The 26,874-nt window shown below is 39.3% G+C and overlaps 1 protein-coding gene across 4 annotated transcripts; it reads left to right on the plus strand.

The window, feature by feature from the left end:
- Positions 1 to 3,121: 3,121 nt before the first annotated feature.
- Positions 3,122 to 26,874, plus strand: mfge8b (milk fat globule EGF and factor V/VIII domain containing b). 4 transcript variants are annotated; one of them, XM_055027724.1, is made up of 11 exons: positions 3,122 to 3,327; positions 12,085 to 12,207; positions 12,366 to 12,497; positions 13,939 to 13,971; positions 19,537 to 19,650; positions 20,727 to 20,908; positions 21,130 to 21,285; positions 21,865 to 22,009; positions 23,785 to 23,987; positions 24,083 to 24,238; positions 25,009 to 26,874. In XM_055027724.1, exons 1-11 carry the CDS (start codon positions 3,258 to 3,260, stop codon positions 25,150 to 25,152), a joined length of 1,458 nt encoding a protein of 485 aa, XP_054883699.1. In that variant the 5' UTR covers positions 3,122 to 3,257; the 3' UTR covers positions 25,153 to 26,874. The 4 variants fall into 4 exon arrangements, with proteins under 4 accessions (XP_054883699.1, XP_054883707.1, XP_054883717.1 ...); XM_055027732.1 differs by having other exon boundaries at positions 23,803 to 23,987; XM_055027742.1 differs by lacking the exon at positions 13,939 to 13,971.

The raw sequence follows: 26,874 nt of genomic DNA on the forward strand, positions 1-26,874 counted from the left end.
GTTAGGATAGAAGCTAGACACAATTAATGTTAATGCTGGTAGCATTAGCTAATGCTGGTGGCATTAGCATTAATTGTCATCAACAGGAAAAGATTAACCATTATTTGTGCAACTGCAATAAAAAAAAGAGAAATTGTTTTTCCATGTGTTACAGCATTTAGTTTTTATTATTCAATGTTATTTTGGATATAAAGATACACATATCAATAATGCCAGCTTGGTGCTCATGTGGGGCCCCTGGTGGTGAGGAGGCCCTACACAGCCACTTAACTCACCATGCCTTGGTTGGGCCCAGACATGCTGACTTCTCGTTTTGATTCTTTTCTTTGTAACCATAGAGGTTTTGCTACTTCAGAGTTGCTGTTGTTGTGTTTTTTTTCCAAATAAACATTTAATACACTCAGAAAACAGCTGAGATTAAATTACACACATCTGAACTCTGCTTGTCCTTTTGGCAAACAGAGTAATTTAGCAACTGAAAATAAAAAAGTTGGACTGGATTTTTTTTTTCAAGGACTAAATTAAAGCGTCCTGAATTCTATAGTACCCCACATTTTTCACATTATCTATTATTGTTGGATAATTTGAAAATCATGATTTCTCTTCCCGCTGTTTAGCCACGTATACTCAAATATGTTTGTCTAAGTTATACAATCCCAATCAAACATACCCGCTTTTATTGTGAGAAAATGCAAAAATGTTAAAGGGGAGCGGATAACATTGCGAGGCGCTGCTTTTCCAGTTTAAATAAATTCCCTGTTGACCACAAGAGGGCGGTGTGGGTTTATGGCATGTTGCACTCCACTTGGCTTCAGTACGAAGACACTTGTCACGGCCCAACGGAATTTACAGAAGCTGTAAAATGTAAATGTCAAAATGAAGGACAAGCTTAGCTCATTTGTTTTATTATGTTCTCTTGATCTTTGATGCCTTTGGCAAAAAAAAAAAAAAAAAAAGAAAAAAAAAAAAGAAAAATAAATTGATGAGTGAAGGGAAAAACAGCTTATGACCAATTATGTTTTTTTTTTACTTCTATTTTTTTAAGGTCAGGAGAAGAGAAACATTGCAGTTGCACAGTTGCGGGTCCCTTTAATTTTTCTTAAGAGTAAAGTATGGCTTCAATTACTGAATTCAAGCAAATCTAACCACTGCACCTCTGGGATTTATTTCCACCATCATTACATGATGGGAAGCCCATTTTGTGGCCTAAACTTTGCAAAGGTTAGCTGTGGGAAGGCTTTTTTTTTTTTTTCTGAGAGCAACATCAGACGACTCAGCTGTTGTGGACTCTCACTTCAGTTGACCAGTGATAAATGCCAGCCAGGTCTGTCCTTTTATTTAGTCTTTCTTTATGTATTTAGCCAGTGTTGATTATGAAATATTTCTAGGAATGCTCCACAGTGTGAGGCATTGTTAAATCGTACAAATGTGAACGCAGAGAAATTATGTAAAAGTTGCAATCTGTTCTGAAAGAACATTGTGTTTCCCACAACATTGTCCCCAAATGAAGTTAGTCATTAATTATTTAAAATAAGTGTTCATTGTAAACATGAAGGGAGCAGAAATAAAGCCAGGCTGGAAATCTGGTGACAGTTGACCATCACTGCCTTCTTGTACTCTGTTTGAGCAAGTCGTCACGTGTGAGATAAGCTACATTTAAATCGCCTTGGCTTGTTACTAGGCTACAGAAAAAGGTTAGATTTACACTGCCGCTGGAAATGTGTTGACTTTTTTTTGAGGCAGCTGCTGTTTAAAAGTCCAGTAATCTACAGGGAAAGGTCAGTTCCAGGACAAGAGGAAATCACTTCCCAACCCAGTTTTTTAGTCATCTCGTTCTCTGAAGTTGCAAAACAATTGGACTGGAGTTTTATGTGTTATTGTCTTCAAGAAAAAGACTTGACACACATTGAAAAGATTCTTCAGGTCACAATAAATCTCTCTGACCCCACTTTATTGCTTCAGTGCAAGAAACACCCACATATAAACCAAGTCCAGTACAATGAAACATTGGATTTAATTTGCACTTCAAAGGGATTTCATCCTTTTGCCTCATTGTTTTAACAAATGAAAATCTGAAATTTGTGGTGTTCAGTCATTCTGTAATTAAACACTTGAATTGAACCACTAACTACATTTCTGTTACAAATGTGCACAAAGCTTTGTCAATATTCTGCTAACGTTTAAAAATCTCAATTTTGCAGTTGCTGTGTTTCCGTTAAATAAGAAATGCAATTAAAATCAACTGTGAATAAGTTTGTTTACAGAACAAGTCATTAGGAAGTCATCATCCTTCGACTACTTCCTGTCATCTTCTTCTTTGTGGTTTGTGCCAGTGGCAACATCCAGTTGTTGATGATGTGACTCATGTGGTGTGGAAAAAAAGTGTTTTCACTGGAGTTTTGAAAAATAACCCCCCCAAAAAATTAGACATTAGTGGGAAGCATCATCCAATTTCAGGCCCCTCTACAAAATAACAATGGGATTCAAGTCAGGACTTTGACATGGCAGCTAGGAACAAAACGCAAGAGCTGCAATTCAGACAAGCTCACTGAAATTATAGAAGAGATTTTGAAAACATCCACTGTTCTCCAATGACCTCCACAGTTACCAGATCTCAATTCAATCGAGCACTTTTGACATGTGTTGCAAAGGGAGTTTCACATCCTGGATGCGCAACCAACTGTGAGTGGATGTTAACATGAGACCCTGACTGACTGAAATCCAGATAACAGGTAAAAGACAGAGTCCAGTCCAGCCAAAGTGTACCTAATAAAGTGGTAGTTGAGTCGATACTGAGATTAAATTACACACAAATGGGTTCTATTTAAATGTGTAAAAATGAAACAGTGTAAAGCAAATGTCCTTCTCACTCCACATGAGTAATGGAGCACGTCGTGTTGGCCAGTCACGTAAAATCCCAGTAAATGCTTTGAGATGGCAGCAGTTACACTGATACAGCTCCTTCACCCTAAACGCCCCAAAGTTTCAAGGTTAATTCGGTTTTTATTGATTTCTGTTTTTCCAGACCCGGAGAAGTGGGTGGAGCTAAAATTAAATAGCTGGTCGCTATTGGCTAGGAGCTGACGCGCACGTGCTCCTTCTCTCCGCCTGTTGACTGGGAGTTCATAGCGCTCGAGCCACCGCAGCAACAGCGTCCAAACCAAACCGCCGCGGAGCTCCGACTGAGCCGTTTTCCCGCAGACTGACAAACTGCAGCTTCTTCTTCTTTTTTTTCTCGACCGACGAAAACAGCGGCCATGGAGGAGCAGGCGCGTTACTTCTTCTGGGCGCAACTTCTCGCGGCTTGCCTGGTGTCTGGGGTGAAAGGTAAGCGGCTCGCGCTGTGACAGTTTTCGTGTTTGTTTACAGTTCAGATGAGCTCATTAACACTTAGCACGACTGCGGTTCTGCTCGAGTGATGGAGCAGTTCTCTAAAGTTGTTCCAGGTGTCTGTCTTCTCGAACTAAGTTAATGAACTCACTATGAAAATCCCGGGAGACCGTGTTTTACTCACTTCTTTGACAGTGGAGACTCTCTTTCAGGTCGCCAAATCATTAATTCACTTCGGGAGAAAATGAACTGGTTATGAGCTGTAAGGCGCAAATGTACAGCACATGTGCGATATTCAACACACACACGCAATTTGTCCACCACATTTTATGAAGGCTATAACTTACCATCGCGTATTTTTGAGAATAGTTTTAATAACAATTAAATCGTTCAGTAATTAAAACACTTCAGCAACATGAATTACAGAATAATAAAAGCCTTTTGGTATTTTTGTGCATTGACCCCCTTTTTTTAAGTAGCAGTAGACACGCAGGCTGTCTATTATTCGTCTCCAGTTTTAACCTCCTGCCTTTGGCATCTTGGTTTTGTTTGTATTTCCATGCATTGGAGACATTTAGGCCAATGAACAAAAGGTAAAACGTCTTGACTTCCCTCTAGCCCCCTCTCCTCCATTTGTGCTTACCAACATACCAAGGAACAGGAAGTGCTTTCTTTGGATGATGGATTTTCCAAATGTCATGCTGTCGAAGCGGGGAATACACAACTTGGTAGTTAGTGTATTACTCACCAGATGTCAGCCTGAGGCTTTTCCTCCTGCAGCGACCCAAGCTCCTAAAGTCTCCTTGTTTGACAAGAAGCGTGCTGTAAGCCCCCCCACACACCCACTCCATCACCAAATCCCACATTTGATCAAGTTTTGTTGTAAAGTGAGCCTTTTATGGCTTGTTTACTTAATCTCAACACTTTTTAAAATTTTTTTTAGCTGAACTGTTGATTAGCTCTAAGTTGCCGTTTCAGAAGAAACCCCATTTAATTTCCTCAACTGATGACTTTAGATAAATGACTTACCTGTTTGTTTCTTTTTTCTTTGAAACAATGGCATGAAAACCAGAAGATTCCAGGGGCACGGGATGTCTCTAAACATGTTTTTTTGTTTTTCTTTCTCTGCGGTTCATGGGTGACAGTTATTGAAAAATAGGTGTGGTGATAAAAGATTAGTCATATTTCCTGGATTCTGTTGTTGGATCTTCCACTCCTAACAAAGTTGACATTTTAGCCTGGAGGATGACAGATGGGAGTGATGCGTCGCTATCTTATCCTGTAAAATATATACAGGAAGAGCTGATTGCATGGTTTAATGTGATTGGTTGTGTTCAGCAGGTTGTAGGTTGCTTGTCTGTTGCTTTTGCTGCTGAGTGGAGAGAAGTGGAAAGCTGTGTTGTGTTCTGTGTCAGGGCTGAGACAGTTCTTTTTTTTCTTTCTCACAACTGAAGCACTTTTGTTGGCAAAGTGAACCAGGGCTAAAAATAGCCTAACATTGGACCAATGGGAAAGCTTCAGCATGCGTTTGCGTATAATCTTTTCTTTTATGCAGTTATATACGAACCATTCTGTATTAAATTTGGTTCAAATTCACTTGAAGATTAATAAAGATACGTTTTAATTGACAATATATCACCCAAGTAATGCTGACCTCAGTGTGTCAAGCAGTGGAAAGCACACAGGAATTTAATTTCCTGCTAATATAATAATGTCTGTGCTTTACCGTTACTCCGAACATCGTGCATTGACTAATATGTGGGTTTAATTTAGGGTTTATGAAGCATAATTCCTGAACTTGGTTTTTGCAGCACAAGTTGTTCCTTAAGCTGCCGCTAGCTGCACTGCTCGTGTTGCTGTGAATGTTGTATCTGGAGATGAATAAGATGTGGGTGTAAAAGTGAAGACTTCAATTCACATCTTATTCAGGCGTTGCAGCAACAAACCCCTTGGACTTAGGAGCCGGTATTTATGCGGCATTTTGGGAAAATTGCAGTTGGCCTTTTTTTTTTTACAGAAGTGTTATGGATTCAACTTGTTGGGCTAACACAACGTTTTACGAACTTTGTGATGCTGTGCTGGTGGAAGTAGCTGCACATTGTCCGAACAAAAAATAATTAATTATCATCCTATTTCTTGTTGTTATCTTTGTCGTTTTCGCCAATAGTAACATTCGGTTGTTGATCATGTGACTTGTGATGTGGGGGAAAAAAAAAGTGTTTTGATGGAGCTGAAAAAAACCACCTCATCCCACGGCAAAAACATTATCAAAAAAATTTGTTTTGTTTTTTTCCACAAGGCCTCAGTGTTTCCATTAAGGAGGTTTATTTTTATAGTTTCATTGATATCCAACTTGTGAGACTTAAAAAAAAAGATAAAATCAAATTGTATTGTATGATTGTTAAATAATAGAGTTTTATTGTATGGAATAGATATTTGATACAATTGGATAAAATGTATTTGGTTTACAGTGACTTGCTCTCATCTGACTTCCTGACCTTCTCCTGCCCCTCTCTTCTGGATCCTCCGGTGGCTAATTGGAAAACTTCAAACAGACCTGGACAGGATTGAGTGGAGGGACTTGGGTCTTACTTCAGGATTTTAATCCATGACTGTGTAATGTGTTACTAATGGTAACCAGATACTGTGGGGAAAAAACTGTGGAAATTTTTTTTCACAATTGACTTGATCAACTCAATTTTTGGCCAGAACATCACAATTAAATGTCTTCCAGATCTTGTGCAGCCCTTAGTACGTGTTGTGGTTGTGTGAATCAAATATGAATATTCCAACAACAGTTCTGACTCAGCCCATCTGCTCTGATGGGATTTCCCTCCAGGCCTCTGCCTTTTTTCAGCACTGATCACTTTTTTTCCCCTTGTCTCTCGATACAAGATTTTCTTGTGTTCTCTTTCGCCCTTCATCTCATTTCAATATTGAACAGCTTCCTCGATCAATATTTTATCACAGTGTGGAATATCTTCTAATTTTGGATACTTTATTAGTATCTGTCACCCCACTTTCCAATCTGCTGTGTTCAATATTTTACATGCAGCCATGTGATTTTTTTATTTTTTTTTAACATAGTCAGGCAGCACTTGAATCAGAGATCACAAATTGTTCATTCAAACCAGTTTAGTTTAGATATAACAAGAAAGAGGAAATCAGCATTAGCTTTTATGGTTTGAAAAAAAAAAGAAAAAACAAGGTAGTTTTTAAAATGTTTTCTTTCCCGGATCTTATTCAGCTCTTCAGAGGAAAGTGTTTTGTGGCGTTGCTGGTGCGTGACTCCTCTGTGTGTATTTATAGACTTTTAGAGCAGGAGCAGATGGCTGTGCTCTGGAGTTGCAATCACAGATTACAGAAAGCTCACCTGCAGCTGGAGTCCTGCTGATCTCAGAATATGTACAAAGTTAAAAAAAATAGCTGTGCTCTTACATTTTAGTTAATCCATTTCCTGTTACACTTCAGGTTTGACTCCCTTCCCCTGAAGCTCCCTGCTGTTTTCTAGCTGGTTGTTAGACTAAATGAGCGCCAGAGGCTGCCTGAACGCACGTCAACACGTCTTTAACGGCTTCCACAAGGGCTGAGAGTTAGGGTTACGAATGCAGGCGAAACGACTCTCGCTCCCTGGCTTTCTGGAACACTGAGTCCTGCGCTGTCCTGTTGGTTTGTGTGGCCCAGCATGACTGTGCAGAGAGCAGAGCGCGTTGCTGCGTAATGTGAAGACTGGCTTACTACTGCGTGTTATTCCCACTGTCGTGGAGCTTCCGTTCTTCACATATTTTCCTTTATGGAGACATTTTGTTCTGTCTCCAGATGACATCTCTGATGTCACCAAAGAAGCAGCATATGTTTTAGATACTCAAATTCAATTCAAAAATAAATTAAATGAAATACTCTATCACATGATGGGAATCAGAAGGCAGGTACGAGCTCTGATAGGCTCTTCAATAAAGGAATCTAACAAAAAGGTTTACAGTTGCAACGTGGCATGATTTTTTCTTCTTTTAATTGAACCACTGATAATTTTTATTCTTAAAGGGGCATGATTGAGCTTTACATCGTGTTACGTTGTTCCATCATCTTAAATGTACCTGGAATACTACCTTGATTCTTTTATGCATGTTTAAGAAATCCTTGAATATCCCATGGCAACCATTCAGTTGTGCAAAACGCTTGATTGGACCTAGTTCCGCCTTCGAGGCACAGCTCCTCCTCGGAGCTGCAGTTTCTAAGCTTCCACCTCCCACAGCAGCCTTCCACTGTTACTACTCCACTCATCTCTTTCAGACTAGCCAGCAACAAATTTTCAAACACCTGCTGGAACTGCCTGAGCTCTTAACAGTGACTTAATTCTTCTATAAAGTTTTCATTTTAAATAAATCAGCCTAAAAGCTTTTTTTTCCGTACAACCTAGCTAAAATGTATTTTAAAAAATAAGTGATATTTTCAAATTTCTTGTCAACTTTAAACATTTTTTAACTCAAAAGCACGAAGGGTTGCTGGCCCTAGCATCCAACCACTGGGCTTAGCAAGTTTTCTGGCTGAAACCTTGAAGCACAAATAATGGTTCTTCGGTTTCAGTACAATTAAATAACCGTAAACAATACTTTTTTTTTCTGTTTTTTAAGTCACTGGTCACACCAAAAAACTAAATCAGTCAAAGCTGTCAAAAGTTCAGACTTTTGACAACTCACAATTTAAAGGTCTATTCAGTAAACATACCGAGTGGGATGTGGTCACCGGGCCGCCGTGTTGAGTCACTCGTAATAACATCCTCTGCAATCTCGCACAGAAAACATGCTCCGTGCCGGGCATCATTCAGAAAACGTTTATCTTGATTACTGCAGTAAAATAAACTGCCAGCATAATAGCCTGGGTGCTTTCCTAAAGCTTAGACCTGAATGGTTTTAAAATCATCATGCTCAACTGCTCCTTTTGCGATTTAGAGACTGGTTTTGGGGAGTCGCATAACATCCCTAACCCGTGTTTGGTTTGTGTCTATGAGGACTGTGTTGTCACTTGCAGCTAGCTCTCTTTGTTCTGGTATTTTCTTGGGTTGAGGCTAACTGGAAACGGCTCAGACTATGACTCACAATATGGACAGAGAATAACACAATGCCCTCTGGAAATGGCTTTTCCTGCCAACTATAACTCTGCATACCTTCCTAATGGTGGTCAGGACCGAGCCGGCACAACACTGGGTACCTTCTTAACTATTTGGACCAATGTGTGTTTTTTTTCCTTTAGTATTAGGTCATATCCATATTTAGCAGAAAATGAATGAAATGATGGCTTGCTTGTTTTTAATTTTTTTTCATTGTGATTTAAAAAAAAAGACATGGCATTTAGGCTGCGTACACACAAGTAATTGTAACTACGCCTGTTGCAATAAGCAATAAATCAATTTGAGGCAAATTTATCCACAAATGGGACATTTCTCTGCTTTTTGCATTGACAAAAATATAGTGCATCTCCATTTATATGCATTTAAAGTATATAAATGCATATACATTTATATATGCATTTCATTTACCACAAATTTCTTCATTAGTGGTAAATGAAGAAATCCCCTGAAATGTAAACTAGCCTCCGCCTTAAACTGAATCACCTTTATTGTGAGACAAGTTTCTCATTTCCCATGAAAAGAGAACAAGCCATAAACAACCCAGGCAACTGTGTAACACGTCGGCTTATATTTTAAACTGAGAATCATACTTCATCATTTGTGTGGCTTTACGCAGGTTTTTCTCTATTCCTCATTTTATTCATGTGCGGTATTTACAGAGGGTCTCATCATTTCGGGAAATTTCAAAGATGCTTTTGGTGGTTTTGTTCTTGGCAGACAACTTTTTACTGTTTCATCACTAATTTAATTTCCTGGCTGGGAGCTGACTTTACCCCTTCAGTTTGTGCAGACCACAAACATTTACAGAGACTGTTAAATAAGCCGAGCAATCTGTCTAGTTCTTTTTTTTCCTTTTTTTTTTATTTTTATCGAACAACCTGGATCGGATTGTTCCAGAAATCCATTTTAGTTTTCTGAAGGGAGCTGGCATAGGAAGGGAGGTTTCATTCCTCCCCAAAGATAAACAAGCAGCAACTTTTCAGATAAAGATGAGTTGTTGGACCAGTGGTGGGAGAATCCCATGAGATGTGAACAGATTCGACAGGCCTTGACATTGGACACATCTATCATATCTCAACATATCAACAGGAAGTGCTTCTCTTGGATAAACCAAACAAGGTACTTCCAGAGAAGATCTCTTCTCTCTCTTATTCCACGAGCAGCGTAGAGCTGTACACCAGGCACCGCCAAAATTCTTGCTAAAATATTAATTAAGTCATGTTTATTGCTTTACATGGATAAAAACAGAAAAGTGTAACAAAACACATATTTATTTGTAAGATTTATTTTTTAATTGACCTTTCTTTAAAAATGTCATTCATCTGTTCCAATAGGTTTTGACTTACTGCCACTCTTGCTGTTTAAAAGGAAGTGCAATTTAAATGAATTGGTATGCATTATTTGTTCTGATAATAGCTCTACTGGTCCTCACATTAAAAAACGTTCTAGATCAGATCAGGTATCTGTGACTTTCTGAACTGTTTGAAAGAAGTTTTATTGCAGTTTTTTTTTTTACGTGTTCGACGAGCATAGGCAATTTGTTTGAGTCAGTTTACAGTGGCTGTTGTAGTCCTAGTTTCACAGACTGAACAAATTAAAGTTGTTTTTACATGTTTGATCAAACTTGTGAGACTCTTGGTGTATTTAAGTGCTGTACTGCAGAGTGCAGAGTTACCAAATAAACTTTCAATTCAGTCTGTTTGCGAAAAGAAATATTCAATTGAGTGCTGTTTTTCCAGTATCGGAAGTGAAAATATTGGATTGTTGGTTTCCTACTGATAACTAGAATCAGTTGGAATGATTGAACTGAAATGACTTTCCTTGAGATGAAGGGTGTTATGAATTGGTGCTGTACTGTATCAGCGAAACTTAATTGGCTTCTTTTGAAAGTGAAAGCAGAGAGCTTCCTTCTACAACAAACAGCTGTGTGAAAATGTTTTGCAAAGTTGCATTTCAATAAACCACACAGTTTCTGTCCTGTCTATTGTATATGAATAATACTGATGCTTTGTCATAAACTGCCATAACCTGTAGCACCATGTTTGAGAATTTCTTAAATCTCCATGGCAACCATTCTGCTGTGCAGAATGTCTGAATGGACCTAGCCCCGCCTTCGAGGACAAAGCTCCTCCTTAGGATGCTCCAGTTTCCGGAGCCTCCACCTCACAGAGCAGCCCTCCCCATGACCCCTTCACTCAGCTCCTTCAGACTAGCCAGGAGCAATTTGCAAACACCTGGTGGAACTGAGCAACTTGTGAGCTCATTGAGGAGCTACTTTCCAGAGCAATTTTGGTGTAAACATTGCTAATGAGTTTATATAGGAGTAATGTTGTGAGGACTTCCTGAAGGTGGAGTTTCTGAAAGAGCAGGAGTTTTTAAAGAGATAGAGGCCCAGTTTCAAGGCGATATATTATGAAATCAAATTTTTTTTTACTTCATGTTGGGCATATGCAGCATTTTTTTTTATCAATAAAGGTAACATTTACTTGATTGTGCAATAAAATAGCACAATGTGCATGGAAAAAACATTTAAAAAGAAAGAGCCATAGTGCTTACTGTGCTGTAAATTCTTAGTTATTTTTCTCGTTGTTTGGTAAGTTTGTAAAGACCAGAAATCTGAAATTGATTCAGTTCTTGATGTTTTCAAATGGAACCTTGGAGCCTCTTCTTTTCTATTTTCTCTCCACTCAGCTTTATTTGAACTGATTTTCCTCGTCAGAGAGAACTGCCAGATTGTCAGCTTCATGTCATGCAGCAGCTGCCTGCTGGTGGAAGTATCCAGTGTTTGTTGTTTGCAGGGTGGCGATGGCTTACTCAGCTGTTCACACTGTTATACTCAACCTGTACCAGGCCGGTTGTCATTTAGCCCAACAATGCAGCACCATGGAATACAACAGAATAGAAAGAGGGTGGATTTTTATGTTATTGTTTGCTCCTTAATGTGACCTCAGAACTTGAAATTAAATGTATATATATTTTAGTTTATGCCTAAAATATAAAAATTCACTCTACCTTGAAGTCTGAAAGCTCCAATAAATGTAATTTTCTAGCCCAGAACTCAAGGCCTGGAAGGATCACATTAGGAGTGGGCATTTAAGTATTGCTTGACATTTATTGTAAAAATAAATAAAAAAATAAATGTTTTGTGATAAGAATTTGCTTTATTTATGCTAAATAGCAAATCAAAACTGACAGCATTATTGAAAAAGTTATTCTTACTATTTTCGCCACTTGTTTGTTACACGAGATCACCAAATAAACATCAGTAAATGTGAAAATATGATTAAATGCTGCTACCATTTGAGGTTTTGGTGACATAAATGACTTTTTTTATTTTATTTTATTTTTTAGTAAGTGTCATCCTGAAGAAATGTGTTTCAAATGGGACTTTTTTTTTCCCCAAGAGCAGTATTTGTGGCACTATGAATGCTGCGCCATGCAGTCATGGCCATATATTTACCCTAATTTTTTATCAATTTAATTGCAATAGTACCGCAAAATATCGCAATAAAATTCTAACTCCGTATCACCCACTCTGATATAGTACACAGATATGTGAATATATAAAGTTATTATAGTTGTAAGATAAGTTTTTATTGGTGTCGCTCTCGCTCTGCTTGCAGGTGACCTCTGTGAAGTGAACGTTTGTAACCACGGGGGAACTTGCGTGACCGGGACACGGACTCCATTCATTTGCATCTGCCCCGACGGCTTTTCAGGTGAAACCTGCAATGAGACTGAGACAGGTACGTTGATTCCCCTCATTAACCCACCAGATGTTTGAGAGCTCCTCATGATGTTAGGAGCTGCTAATACCATGAGGAGCTCCTAACACTTTTAAAGAGAGGTCAGATGATGACTTGCTTTGCTTTCGCGTTCTTTTTGCTGTGTTTTCGTCCCAAAGGGCCTTGTAGCCCCAACCCCTGTCAGAACGACGGCATCTGCGAGGCGACTGGCCAGAGCCGCCGCGGTGACGTCTTCACCGAGTACGTCTGCAAATGTCAGCCCGGCTATGAAGGAGTCCACTGCCAAACCAGTAAGACTGTGCTCCATTTGACATAGCTTTAGCACAATAATGTTTATTGTGAAGTCTTTGAGTAATAAAAAGTTGACGTTCTGGTTAGAAATACAGTTTTTGTGTTCCTTTAGTCTGATTTAAAAATAAAAAAAATTAAAACTGTCTTTCAGCAGTGTGCTACTGTATGTTTGTTAAATTGGTTGTGAAAGTTGTGGATAATGGTGTAGAATTACAGTGCACCCCTGCTCATTCACAGTGCAGAATTTTCACATTTTTAAACTCTAAATTAAAATAGTCCAATTCACAGATTATTTTCTTTTGTAGAGCTCGTCTAAAGTATTCGACAGAAAAAGAAGCTTGGGAAGCTGAAATACATAAACATAATCCTACTTGACAAGTTATTGGTTGCTGTTTGAAAGCAGGCAGTCATTTTTTTGTGCTGTTGTTGAAGGGGTGTTGCAGCGTCTTTAGTTTGCGGAAGATGAACAGGAAGGGTGTGTAGTCAGTACTATTCCTCTGTTATTGGTTGTAATGACACACACAAACAGCTGTCGAATACAGAAAATGCTGACTAGAAATAGTTTTTCCGCCACTGTTATGGCGCCCCATTTAGTGCAACGCACACTTTTTGGGACACTGGGATGACTAGATGTTAGTTTCAGCTGTTGAGGGATAGTTGTATTTTCTAATCCCCATGAATACCAGGGGTCCACTGTACTGTATATTTTTTAATGATCGTTTATTAATCTTTTTTTTTAATGCAAACTGCACCACTTTGACAAATTTCAACTTTGTTATGAGCAAATGCAGTTTTATTTTGGTTGAAAAGAAAGTTTAAAAATGTGAATATGATCTCTTCACAATTATGACAGGTCCTGGTTTATTTGTTACTTTGTTGTTTAATTGTGCATTTCAATTTGTAGATTAAAGTTGGATGTTTTCAATTCATAATAAACAAAAATATAATGTAGAGCTTCGTGCTCTAAAAATAAGCTTCTGCACTAACTCCACTTCAAACATCCAACATAGCTGTCCATATCTATTAAAACTTGCAGTTAATTTTGAATTACTTGTATTTACTATTTTGCATAGCAGTAAACCAGTGACGCACACAGTTCTATAGAGCTTTTATTTGTGAAAATGGTGTCTTGCGAATAATAAAATACTAATGTCTGCTCTCCTGAACTGCAACTGGAACATTGCCTTGGATTTGCTGTCATTCCCACAAATGAAGATGGTGACTGTTCTCTTGTTTACGTACTAAGACCACTTTGGTTCACTCAGGGTCATCCCAACAACACAGGGAAACTGTGGAAACATTTGCTGCACGCGCAGACAGATGGCTGCCGTTCACTTGAAAAACAGCAACCAAATGTGCACTAAAAATAAAATTAGTCAATCACTGTATCAGACAAGCTCGATTTTGGTCTGTTTGATCATAAATTTCTTTCCCTCCCAGGTGTCCCGCCAGAAAATTTAAACTCTGTGAAAGGTAACTGTGGAAATGCAGCTTGAGAAGCAATCGCCATGTTTGTGTGTGTGTCTGCCTTGCTGTCTCTCTTTCCCTCTTCAGATCTAGATGTCCTTTTGTTTTCTTGGCTGCATGGAGAGGTGGTGGCATACCAAGAACACACACATAAACACAGATGGGACAATCACTTTATCTCTCACAAGGAATTGTTTGCGAGCCAAGTCGAGGAGTTAAAATATGACAGTTATTTCTGCGTTAGATGCTCCACACGGGTCTTATCTTACCATTGTCGCCTCATACTGGCGCCTGAGCCAGTTAAGTCCCTTCTTGTTATCATCTATTTTAAACCAGAATCCCTAGAGCACAACTTGGATCACTCTCATTTAACTTTTTAAATACAATCCAACTATCCGTTTGCCCTTTTGCTCAACCGCAAAAGCCACAAATCACAGCTCATTAAAATCTGTTCATCCACAAGTCAAATTTACTGCTGGATTAACGGGCCTCTGCAGAGAAGTTGTTTCCACTAATTGGTTGAAACCTTCCCCTCTAATAATACAAAGGCTTAATGCGGCAGTGCTGAGTCAGGGGGAACTCTCATGTGGACTACGAGGTCGGGGAGAGCTCAGCGTCTGTTGACACGAATGACAGCAGAAGTGCTATTTGTTGGTGGTTGGGGGTCACAGTTTGGCATCCGACTCAGGATATAATAGGTGGAAATGTCACTGAGGCAAAATACTTTAAACAAATATATAACCAGAGGTCCAAGAAGATGTCATACAAGATCTTGTAATAGTAACGCATCACAATATTTCTTGTTGAGGTAAAGACTGTCACCTGTTGAGGCTTTGCCTGAAAAAGTTGTAATGTGAACTACACTCACATCATTTGTTTGGCTCAATTTGGGGTTCCTAGTTGAAACTATAAATGCAACAGAGAGACAAGACATGAAAAATGTCAAAGTACTCCAAGTTGTTTAGATGTAAGAAGAGGCAGAAAACATTGCTATGACAACCACTGGATGGATGTCCAATGGTATGTTAAGCTACATAACAATCACAACCCACTATCGGGAGCAACTAGGAAATAAAGTACGGCTGGCCGTGCATGTGAAGCCACTGTCCTTAAGTCTGAAGAGATGAAAACGAATCAGAAATGAAACATGGGCTTGTTGAACAACAATCTATAAATATGCAGCATAAAATCCTTTTGAAACATGAATTTGATCTTTGAAATTTTAATATTAAAGTCTCGTCTCATAAAATAAGTGTTGTGTCTTGTGAGTTTTAGCTATTGCTGATTTTATCATTCGTACATCTGCTAAAATAACTTATTGTAGTTATAATAATATGTGGAATGTTTAAATATTTTTGCTGTATGAAAAACACAATGTGTTGTCTGCAATTTAGAGGTTTTCAACTTCTTATTGTATCAAGTTGTATCCCTTTTCCACAATGCAAGAGATGAGTCGCTCTTTAGTCGACAAATTACAGAAAGAACAACATTTTGTTTCTGTAGGCTCTGTTCCTTCAGTGTGAACAATTCAGTTTCTTTAGTTATATTTCACATGATATTTAAGAAGACAAAATCTGAGAAAAAAAAAAAAGTCAAGAATTCAAAATGGACTGGAGTAGAGAGCGAGAAGTGACCGTGTTTGGTCTATTAGGATTCGGTGTCAGCTGAGAAAAATATGTTCAAAAGCATTTTAGATCAAATGTTTTTTCTTTTTTTTCATCCCTTTTTAGAAACGTATCAGGGGAAAGCAAATCTGAGAGAAAAAGCTTAATCACGTGCGCGCTGCACATCCCACAAGAATAAACCACGCACCGCTCATGATCTCATGTACAGACTGTTTTATCATATGCACACACGCACACACACACACACACACACACACACACACACACACACACACACACACACACACACACACACACACACACGGTTCATCCCTCACGCAAATGCAGCCAACTGAAAGTGGCGGTCCATAATGAATGTCGGGAACGTCAGCTCCGCTGCTGTTGCCGGGCGAAAAAAGCGAACATGGAGGCAGAAAGGTGAATTAAGTCTGCCCTCTTTACAGTGTCACACTTGTTACTCGGGTCTGACTGTGGCGGTTCTGACCGCCCTGTCAAACCGGGCAGAGTGCCTCCATGGGTGGTAGAGGGAAGGAAATGCGTTCAAGAGTGTGTTGGAAAAGAGAGAGGGAAATGGAGAGCAATGCCACTAGCAGCTCACTTCAAGCCACAGCAGATGGATGGAAACAGTGAGGGAAGGATCCTTCTTCCTGTTTATGATCTTCTGAAGCCAGAAGTTTCAGAGCGGCTTCAGGCGCATATTTTTACTTTTTGGAAGACGCCAGATAGCGTGTATGAGTGTACTAATCTCTCAGCAGATTTGAGGAGAGTTTTCACTCCTCCCAGGATGTGGTTGTGTGTTTGGGCAGACTGGGCTCCGTGGTCCCTGATGAATACGTACAGGGTGTAGGCTTGTGTTCTCGCCCCTTCATGGTCCGGATGGAGAGGGGATGAGCGTTTCCTGGTTTATTTTGTTGGAGTTAAATACCCTCTTAACATGGAGAACGCGAAACTACCTCAAGTAGGCAGCAACTAGAACTGCAATATTTCTTATTTTTACCTCAAAAAGATTTCACTTTCACACCATTTCAAACAACAACAAAAAAAATACATCCACATTTTTACAAATCACAAAATTGTAACAAGTTTTGCTGGACAAATACATTGTCCCAGAAGTAATTGTGATAAACAATAATGTTTTGTGACTGTTTTCAAGTAATATAACAGTTACAGCATAATAATGCAAGAACTCATTCTCAAAGATTAATGTAACTTTTAAATTCTAATTAACATTTAATCCTGAAACTGGAAGACTCTATAAGTATCCAAAATAAACATAACAGAAACGATGGATAAGTTCAGCTTCTAATCATCAGCCTCACAGAGCAGCCCTGCCCCACTCAGCTCCTTCAGACTAGCCAGCAGCAATTGGCAAACACCTGCTGGAATTGCAAATCCTCTGAGCTGTAGCAGCGACTTCTTCTGTTAAAAATATTGTTAAAGGCTTGATAGAAGAGCCATGTTGTGATGATTTCCAGAAGTTTCAACAAGAGCAGGAGTCTTTAAAGTAACAAAGGAACAATTTTGAGACATGAACTTACAAAGTCAAATTTCTTTTGTCATATTTGGAGTGTACAGTGTTTTTATAGCAACTGACAGTAACATAGTTTCATAACTGTGCTTAAAAATGGCACCAGGTGCCTGGAAAATGCATCATACGGCCCTTGTTAGAAGTTTGCTACACTGCTTTGGGGTTTTTTTTTGTGTTAGTCTTGCTCTTCACAAGCATTGTGCAGGATCAGGTTTCAAGCAAGGCCCTGAGATTACCACTGGTTTTTCACTTCATACAGAGAAAAAAAAAGTAAGTTAGTGGATTAAATTTAGGAGCTTATGAAATGAAGTTGTAGCTCAATCCCATTGGAGCAAAGAGACTGAAGCTCATGGGATATCTTTTTTTTTCCATTTTATTAAATGTTTGTTGCCGTTCATAGTGGGCAACAAACATTTTGACAACGTTTTCACAATGTTTGCTTTTCAATCAAAATTATGGTGCGATGTTAGGCTTTAAAAATTCTTCAGTCAGCACTTAGCATTTTTACAGGCAGTTAATCAACCTCTTCAAGTGAAGTCATGCCGTCTGACGTTCTGATGTTTGACTTCCACAATCCAGTCCTTTTATTTTGTGCATTGGTGGAAATTAATTTGATCAATAAAGTATTGCTGTAAACACTTGGATATTCCCTCTGTGTTTTAGTTAAAGGAAGCTGGACTCTCCGTATCTGAATAACCAGCGTGCCTAATTATCCAGAGCGTGCGGCTGTACAGTTCAAAATTACTATATCCCTCCTATGATGGGTGAAAATAACTGTTTGGACACAGAGCTATTTATAGAGGCAGTGTGTGGGCGGTAAGATGAAACTGTGTGTGTTTTTGCTGGTTAGAAACATTACATCTGTCTCTCTGGTTGGCTTGTGCGTTTTACGCGGCAATGACGGTGACCAATAAGGGTTGAAGCTGGAAGATGTGTGTTGATATGTCCTCTAAAGTCCCTCAGTTTTAGTTGTACACGCAACTAAAACTGATCTTTAAAAAAAAAAAAAAAAAAAAGAGTTAAAAGTATTCGGAGCAGTTTGTCTAAGGTTGCTTGGGTGAGAAATTATTTTTTCACGTGTCCTAATCTAATTATCATTGTCGGGGGGGAGGAAGAGCTATTGGTGCTTGCGGGCGCCACCCGGGGTCAAGGGGAGGAATCGCAGGGAAAAAATTAGCACATTGTACACTGCACTAAAATTTTCCCTTAATACATTCTGTTTTTAGTTTTCCTTATATAATCTTGCTCAACCACATGATCTCTTGGTGCAGCTGGACCTTTCAGACCGCATCAGTTTTACAAGATTACATGAACTCACTAAAGTAGAAATAATCCTGCTTCACTAACCCTCTTTTCTCTGCAGCTGTGGTCTTACTGGTTTGGCTTCGGCTGCAGTGCCTTCCCAAATTATTTGTACACAGTGAACGTCTTCACATTTAGCCATTTAACAGCCACACGCTTCAATAGTTTAATTCTATTTTATAATGACACTTTAAAAAAATTCTCCTCCCTTGTTCTTGTACTCCTAAATAAAACCCAGGATAGATTTCTTCGACAACGATAATGAGTCGTGCATTCTACAAATCCGATTTTTACTAAAGTGGGAAATGTCGCAAACTAAACCACTTGGCTTGCATAGGAAAGACTGTGTTGTTGTTAATCCAACATCACCTCAAACCTTCTGAAACAAGCATGATAGTGGCCCTAAGCACATATGAGTGGTTTAGATCAAAGCATATTCTTGTTTTAACTCAGTCTGGTTTTACTTTGAGGTTTTAAATAAAAGAGGGCTGAACAAAAATGCGCTCAAAATGTTTCAGATTTATATTGGCCAAAAATCATTTGTGGGACTTCTGAATCGAGTTAATTGTGGGGTCTGTAATTTAATTGCATTTTCATCAAATTATAAATTGACAAAATGTTTTAGAAATGTGGAGTTTGGATACCGCCATTAGTGTTCGACGTCTGTGCTGTTGCTACATGTTTAGCATTAAACAAAATAGCATCTTTTTAAGATGGTATTTTAGCCTTTAAGAGCTTCACTAATAGGCTAACTCCTTTTAGCACAACTTCAGCACAGCAGCGGTCTTTTCCAGCGTCCCATCAGATCATATTTAGAATTAAAAATTGACCCCAGCGGACCAAGAGAAGTGGCTTCATCGTTTACATTCCTAAATTAGATTTTATTCAGCCAGTGCATTAATGCCACATAAAATCCCAATGTAATACATTTGAATGAATCAGTCAGACCTTGCTTGTTGAAGAAGCATGAGTACTTCTAGACGGCACTGTAAGCTTTGCTGAAAGCATGACATTAACTTCCTCTAACATTTTTAACTCAAGTTTTATGCGAAACGCACTGAGGCTGGCCGTCCTCCTGGATCGCAGTAAATGACCAAGTGATTCATCTCTCCTCAGACGTAAACGACTGTGCCGTCCAGCCGTGTGAGAACGGCGGCACCTGCCGGGACTTGGACGGAGACTTCAAATGCCACTGCCCCTCTCCATATGTGGGCAAACATTGCCAACTGCGTGAGTGTAACCGACTCGCACCACCATCATCGTCTTACAAAATGACAGCAGAAGTGCTCGGGCGAGCGATCGATGACTTAATGGAAGGAGTGTAATAGAGAAGTGTAAGACTAAACCGAAAATGATTGAGTTGGGAAGATGGCCAAGTGCGGAGCTTCATATTGATCAATGTATAGAACAGAAATGGCTTTCTCTAAATGAGAGATCAATACTTTTTATCCAGCTCTGCTGATTTAGTGCTGCGAGTCCTGAATGAGTGTATGAGCCTTTTTAAGAGCTGCAACTTTATAGCAATGCATTAAACCATCTATCCATTTGTTTTTTTTACAAATGTATGGCATAAATTCCGATTTAATAACTTGATTATTTTGTGCTTTAGTTGAAATTTGACTTCATTAATGTTGAATGTTTGAGAGAGGGCAAAATGGCTTTAAAGGTTTTTTTTTTCTTTCATAACGTTTCTGATTTTATTTTAATAGTCTTTTGTTTTTTCCCCTCAATTTTGCTTTTATTTCAATCATCCCTCCTGTGCTTTGTATGTAAAAACATTTCTGTTTATGAGGATATGGTCGTTATATCAGCAGAATGAAATCACTGTTTTAACAGAAAAAGTCTTAAAATTAAGAGTAAGTGGTTTTAATAAGCGAAAAGATTTGATCGATTATTTCCGTGAAATAGACATGGTTGTTTTAAAATCCCGCTGGTGTAAATAATTTGATGCAGATGCGTTAAAAGCATTTCTGTAAAACTTTTATCAACATATAAGTTCACAAAATATTCATCATGACTAATTATTTTTTTGGTTTGGAGTTCTCATAAAGTTATTGCTTCACTCTCCTTATATTGCAACTTTATTCTTGTAATTACTATGACGATATTCTGGTGACAGCAACCAAAACCGTTTGTAGCCCAACAGTCAAAGTCCAGATAAACAGAATCTCTGGTCAAACAAGATGCGTAGCTCTTGGCGTGTTGACATCACTAAATCAAAATTTTCCAAATATTAAATGAAAGACCAAGAATTCACTTCACCGCCCTATCTGGAGGCGCAGCGTTCATACATCTCTCTTCCTCAGGCTGTATTTCTCTCCTCGGCATGGAGGGCGGGGGCATCGCCGAGTCCCAGATCACGGCCTCGTCGATCCGCTACACCATGCTGGGCCTGCAGCGCTGGGGCACAGAGCTGGCCCGCCTCCACAACAAAGGACTGGTCAACGCATGGAGCGCTGCGCCTCATGACAAGAACCCCTGGATACAGGTCAGCACAGCCATGTTTTAACAGTGTAACATGAGCAGCTTGGATCCATACTAATGAAAGATGAACTACAGTAGCGGAATCAATTCAAGGTTTCTATTTATGACTTGTTAAACACTGGAAAGACGGTTTCTTTAATTCCATTTTGTCTTGCCTTTTTAAGCGCTAATTATCAACCTGACTCGACCTGCTCTGAAAATATTAATCCTGTCATCGGTTTGTAGATCAACATGCAGAGGACGATGCGTTTCACGGGCATCGTGACGCAGGGAGCCAGTCGCATCGGCACAGCAGAATTCATCAAGGCCTTCAAAGTGGCTTCCAGTCTGGACGGCAGGACGTACACCATGTACAGGACAGAAGGACAGAGAAGGGACCAGGTGAGGACTTGAGCAAGGAGACGTAGCGCTGCTGACGTTAAGGAGGTTTCAAACTGATCAGCATAAAGGAAAGATTTTAGGATATAGGCAGCCTGATTTATTCACAACTTTTTTGCAATTCTTTAAAATTTAGAAATATAAACATTATTCTATTTTATGGTGTTTTTATGTCCCAATACCTACAAGGCCAAGCATATTAGTGGAGTGAAAAAAATATAAATGTTCTCATTTTATTTGCATATTTAAAATAATTCAGTTTCTGCTTTGGATCAAACTAATTTTGAATTTGAACTGGAGGGTTTTGACTAATGAAGATCTAAAAAGTGTGACATAAATTTGTACTCGGACCCTTTTTTTGTGGCGATACAGGCCTTAAACTGTCGTAATGGTTTGAAAACGGTCTAAAAAGCTCCGAAAGGAAGTAGTTAACTTTCAGGCCTACTGTAAATTTAAAGTTGAAAATGATTGTTTGCAGATGCGCTCCGTCCAATCTGACCGAGCTTCAGCACTGTATTCAGCACTTCTGAATAAAGCGTAGCGGGTCATCTACAGGGGTTTCAACACCTTCCTCGTTCCCAGGTTTTTGCGGGAAACGTGGACAACGACAGCACCAAGACCAACCTGTTCGACCCCCCCATCATCGCGCAGTACATTCGCATCATCCCTATTGTGTGTCGCAAGGCCTGCACCCTGCGCATGGAGCTGGTGGGCTGTGAACTCAACGGTAAACACACACATCATTGAAACTAACTTTATGTTCACTGAATCCAGTTGGCGAAAAGAGATCTTTATATCTGCTTGCAATTAGCTCCCGTTTCCTCAGAAACGGAATTTACTTCAAAGGTTTTCTACCTTGCGGGGAACAAACTCGGCTCAGCGTGTCTAAAGATGAGCAACAAATGTGGAAAAAGTCTGAATATGTTCAACACAGATCATTGTGACGTGTTTATTTTGGTTCTTCTCTGAGCTGCAGCAAATGTCTTTTCACCACACGCTTCCTTTGAACTCACTGGGCTTTTGCACTGCTCTGTGTTTTTTATTTTCAGTCATCTCACTCGTCACATCATCGTCTCTTCCCTCTGACGCTTCCCCCAGCATTAACTCACATGGTTTCATAACAGCAGCATTATTTGAGGGATTTCTAGTTTTATCTTAAACAGTCATTTGAATGTCTGTCTTGCATTGTTAAAAATCATTTTGTTTCAAAGCAGTTTCTTGTTCCCTTGATGTCATTTTGATTTACGCTTCAGTTTGTTCAATACAATACAGAAAAAGTTGAACAGCTAAATAATTGTGGAACAGCCTAATTTCAGGGTTCGTACAGGTTGCTTGGAAACGTTTTAAATTCATTTAGGTTTGGAAAGTGTTTGATTTCTGTATAAAGTGTTTGATATTGAAACTGCGCAATTTTATAATAAGGCTTGATTAAATTTGGAAAGTGTTATTTTACAGCTGGAACCAGATCCTCTCATAAACCTGATGAAGATAGACACATTTTTTTCATCACTGTCTGAAGTTAAATCAGAATAAAATGTTCTTGTTTTAGGTCAGTTATAATTACCAAAATTATTTCTATTTGCTGAATGTAAGAAAATCTAGCAAGAACAATTTTTAGAGATTAGACACATCTTTAAAAATACATTTTGTTATATCTGAGTTAAGTTTACCTCGTTCCTGCTGTATAATGTAAAATGCCCTCAAGACATTATTAACAGTAATAAATATATAATAGTAAACCGAAACTGTCTATTTTAAGTTAATTTGATTTGTTTTCATTTCTGAAATGCAAAGCTGGAAAAGCTTTAAACCTTTGCTTGAGAAGTTCTTGAATTTGACTGTGAGGGAAATGGAAACAAACCCTGTGAATCATTAAAAATGAGATCTAGAAAGCACTGAGTTTCCTTCTACTTAAAGATGCATCAAGAAGTTGGTGACTGGAATCTCAAAAATCAGATTATTATTATTTTTTTTTTTGTCTTTTCAGTGAAAGCACCGCATCTTAAAACAAGTGAATTGAGGTGTTATACTGGCTCAGCCAGAGCCTCTAAGTTGAGATTCAGATTTTTTTTTCTTTATGAAACTACATACTTAACCAGTAGATGGCAGCAGAGATAACCACACTTTTTCCATTGGGAACTGTTTGATCTTTAAGGTCCTAAGTGTTAAAATGGGGGAATTGCGAGGAGTTAAATCAGGAAAACTCAGTTTTACAGCAGGTTCTGTTACATATGAATGGATAGAAAGAAATATTTTGAAACTCAAAAGATTTTGGTACAGGAAAATCAAACCTTTACAAATGTCACTAACTGTGCACTAAGCTCTGATTGGTTCATGTATTCACTTTGTTAATTCGAAGCCCCTGCTGCTCTCATCCTCCCTTGTTGTCACTTTGATGTCTGCTGCACCACCTCCCCGGCTGGCCTGAGCTACTTGTCCCTCCTCCCTCTGCTCCCCTCTCTTCCTCTTCCTCCTCTCCTCTTCCTGGTCTCACCTCCGCAGTATATTCAAACACTCCAGGTTGTTCGGAGCCCATGGGCATGAAGTCTCGCCTGGTGCTGGACCGCCAGATCACGGCTTCCAGCACCTTCCGCACCTGGGGCATGGACGCCTTCACCTGGCTGCCGCAGTACGCCCGGCTGGACAAGCAGGGCAAGACCAACGCCTGGATTCCCGCCACCAACAGCCGGTCTGAGTGGCTGCAGGTGTGAGGCGACGCGCCGGAGACATATTTTGGTTTTTTAAATCTGATATTCTGGTTTGTAAAGTAGTCTTTTTGTGTGTGTCTGTGTGAGTTTAGGTGGACCTGTTGTCTCCCAAGAGGATAACAGGAATCATCACTCAGGGAGCAAAAGACTTCGGCTCTGTCCAGTTTGTTTCATCGTTCAAAATAGCCCACAGTAATGACAAAAGGTCCTGGACTGTGCTGCAGGACGAAACCACGCGCAAAGACAAGGTTGGTCCAGCAACATGGAATGAACCCCACTTACAAAAATAAGTAAAAAAGTAGATGTGCTGGTTGAAATTTAAGTGAACCTAAAATGCTTCAGCAGGAGATTTTCATTACACGTTAAAAACTTTAAAATAAAACAGATTACCGTATTTTCTGGACTATAAGTCGCAGTTTGTTTCATAGTTTGGCCGGAGGTGCAACTTATACTCAAGAGCACCTTATGTATGGAAATTAACACATCACTATATCATATAACATGTTATTTTCACACTAAACCGCAAGAGGGTGCGCTAGGCCTGTGTTATGTTGCAATTAGAAATTCTAAATACAAAGTAAAAATAAATAATAAAGCAATACGTCACAAAACATCGAATTTGACTGAATAGATCTGTCCCTATGGATTGGGCACATTGTCACTAACATCCAACGCAGAAATTTTTTCAACATCGGACCGATGCAGATATTAATATCATATTGGTGCCTCAGTAATTTTAGAGGGGAATAAACGTTTCAGTCTCTCAAAACTTTGAGACGTCATCCAAAGGACCGGGAGGCTGAATCCAAATTATATGGATGAAGTTAAACACTTTTTGTCAGTCTGTCACAGAAAAGAAATCCTCCTAAGATTCAATTGTTTGGTTGTGACGTGGCGTTCTGCATATACCAGCTTTAAACGTAGCTCTCCCAGTAAAACGCCAGTTCTCCTTTACTACTAAAACCACTTTCAAACTTTGCTGAAGATTCGTTGTGCTGCGCTGCTTTTGTCTGCCCAGATCTTTACCGGCAACAGCGACAACAACGTTCACAAGAAAAACATCTTCGAGCCGCCGTTCTACAGCCGCTACGTCCGCATCCTGCCCTGGGAGTGGCACGAGCGCATCACCCTCCGGATGGAGCTGCTGGGCTGTGACGAGTAGCACGGTCTCTGCTCTACGTCCACATCTCACCCCCCAACCCGCCCCGGTTCTCTGTTCTTTTCTCCCGAGCCTGCACTGCCTTGCTCTCAGCTCTAGGGGGCAGCAAACAATAACGTAGCACCCCACCAAAAGCCTGGCTGGTCGCAGGTGGGAGCCGTCACCCCCTAACCACTGTGAGCAGAATCTCGATTCAGCTAAACTTGCCTATTGTTTTTTGTTGTTGTTATTTTGTTTTTTCTGTTTTGAATCAAATTGCAGAGAAAGGTCCGCTCTTATCCCCCCCCATGTTTTATGAAATAAAAGTGTTAACTTCCTCCGCCTTGTGTCAGAAGTCAGGGCGACTCAGTCGGTGCTGCTTGAACTCTGATCCTGGATCAGCAAACCTCAGAGACCCACAGCTGGTGATGTACATAACCCAACCTTCAGTCCAGCATTCACTGTCCCTACAAATCCATATGTAGATTATCTCTAGACGACACTTTGAGGTGTACATATATGGTAGTTTAAAAAAAAAAGTATTTTAGCTCGAAACCTGAAAGTCTTATGAACATGTTTGCTGTGATTCTGTTTAGTAAATCAAATAGTGTTTATAAGAGTTTTATATTGGTGAAAAATCTAAAGTAAGACCAGTTTATGCTCCTTTTCCTCCTTTGGTTTAATATCCAGAGAGTAAACTCTGTATTTATTAATTCCTCAGGTAGCATGCAAAAAAAAAAAATAAATTCTGCTAAACATATTTCTGTAAGTATTTCTAAAATCTGGCCGCTTGTCTTATTCAAATTCCTTTTTTTTCTCCATTTCAAAAGCTATTTAGTCAGTTTTTCATCAAAACAGTAACAAATTCAGAGACTAAAGCCTGTGGGTGAGGGAAAAAAAGACTGATGGATGTAATTTCAGGTTAAAGCCACTTTCCTCCATATGCACCCTAAATGCTACTTCTCCTCACTCTCTTCATTGTTTCCTGGTTGTTTCACTTTTTATGGCACTTTGTTCTTGTTTCTTTTTGTGCTATTGGGAACTAAGAAAATAATTTTGTGTATGGAGTGTTAAAAGTGTGGACCGTCAGTTGGCCCTCGTTCAGGAAGACGGAGGGAGGCCTTTACGTTTTATTATCATTCGGCTTGCCAGCAATGGATGTTGACGCTTGCTGCCTTGATTTACTGTTTATTTTGGGTCCAGCATTATTCCTTCTGGTTCAACTATAAAAAGAAACCAAATTAGAGCCGATTGTTCCGCTTTCGCCGGACGCGACACGGCCTGCCAAATCATCAGCATCCGCGGCCCCTCCCGCCGCTGCATCCAGACCCTTTATCATCCCATGAATTATGAATTTTGGGCTCGTGCAATATTATACAGTGTTGGTTTTGATAACAGTGAATATAAATTTGAGGCGTTTAAAAATGCATGAGGGGACAGCCGCGCCACTGAGATGCTGATGTCAGACACTGTACAATATTTATTACAGCCACCCTGTTCGCGTCTGCATGCGTTTCTATCGACGACGGCGACACGTTTTCATTTCCTCTGCGTTTAGGTCACCGTTTTTAGTTTTCTATGAACGATCAGTAAAAAAGAAAAAGAAAAGGTTTTTAAAAAATGTTTAAGAATTCAAAATGTATTTCTTGACTTTTGAGAGGGTTTGATGTTCGTTTTCAATCCAATGTTCACAAAATAAGATCTTTGTATATTCAAAGTTTAAATAAAGAATTTAAAAACACAATA

Source organism: Poeciliopsis prolifica, unplaced genomic scaffold (assembly GCF_027474105.1).
Source record: "Poeciliopsis prolifica strain line A6 unplaced genomic scaffold, Auburn_PproV2 SCAFFOLD001, whole genome shotgun sequence".
NCBI classification, from domain to species: Eukaryota; Metazoa; Chordata; class Actinopteri; order Cyprinodontiformes; family Poeciliidae; genus Poeciliopsis; species Poeciliopsis prolifica.

What these genes read in the sequence shown, in the direction of transcription:
- mfge8b (XM_055027724.1), top strand. Translation starts at nt 3,258, where the DNA reads ATGGAGGAGCAGGCGCGTTACTTCTTCTGGGCGCAACTTCTCGCGGCT. An exon ending in AAATTTAAACTCTGTGAAAG is followed by an intron (nt 13,972 to 19,536) that starts GTAACTGTGGAA and finishes ATCTCTCCTCAG; the next exon opens with ACGTAAACGACTGTGCCGTC. An exon ending in GGTGGGCTGTGAACTCAACG is followed by an intron (nt 22,010 to 23,784) that starts GTAAACACACAC and finishes TCACCTCCGCAG; the next exon opens with TATATTCAAACACTCCAGGT.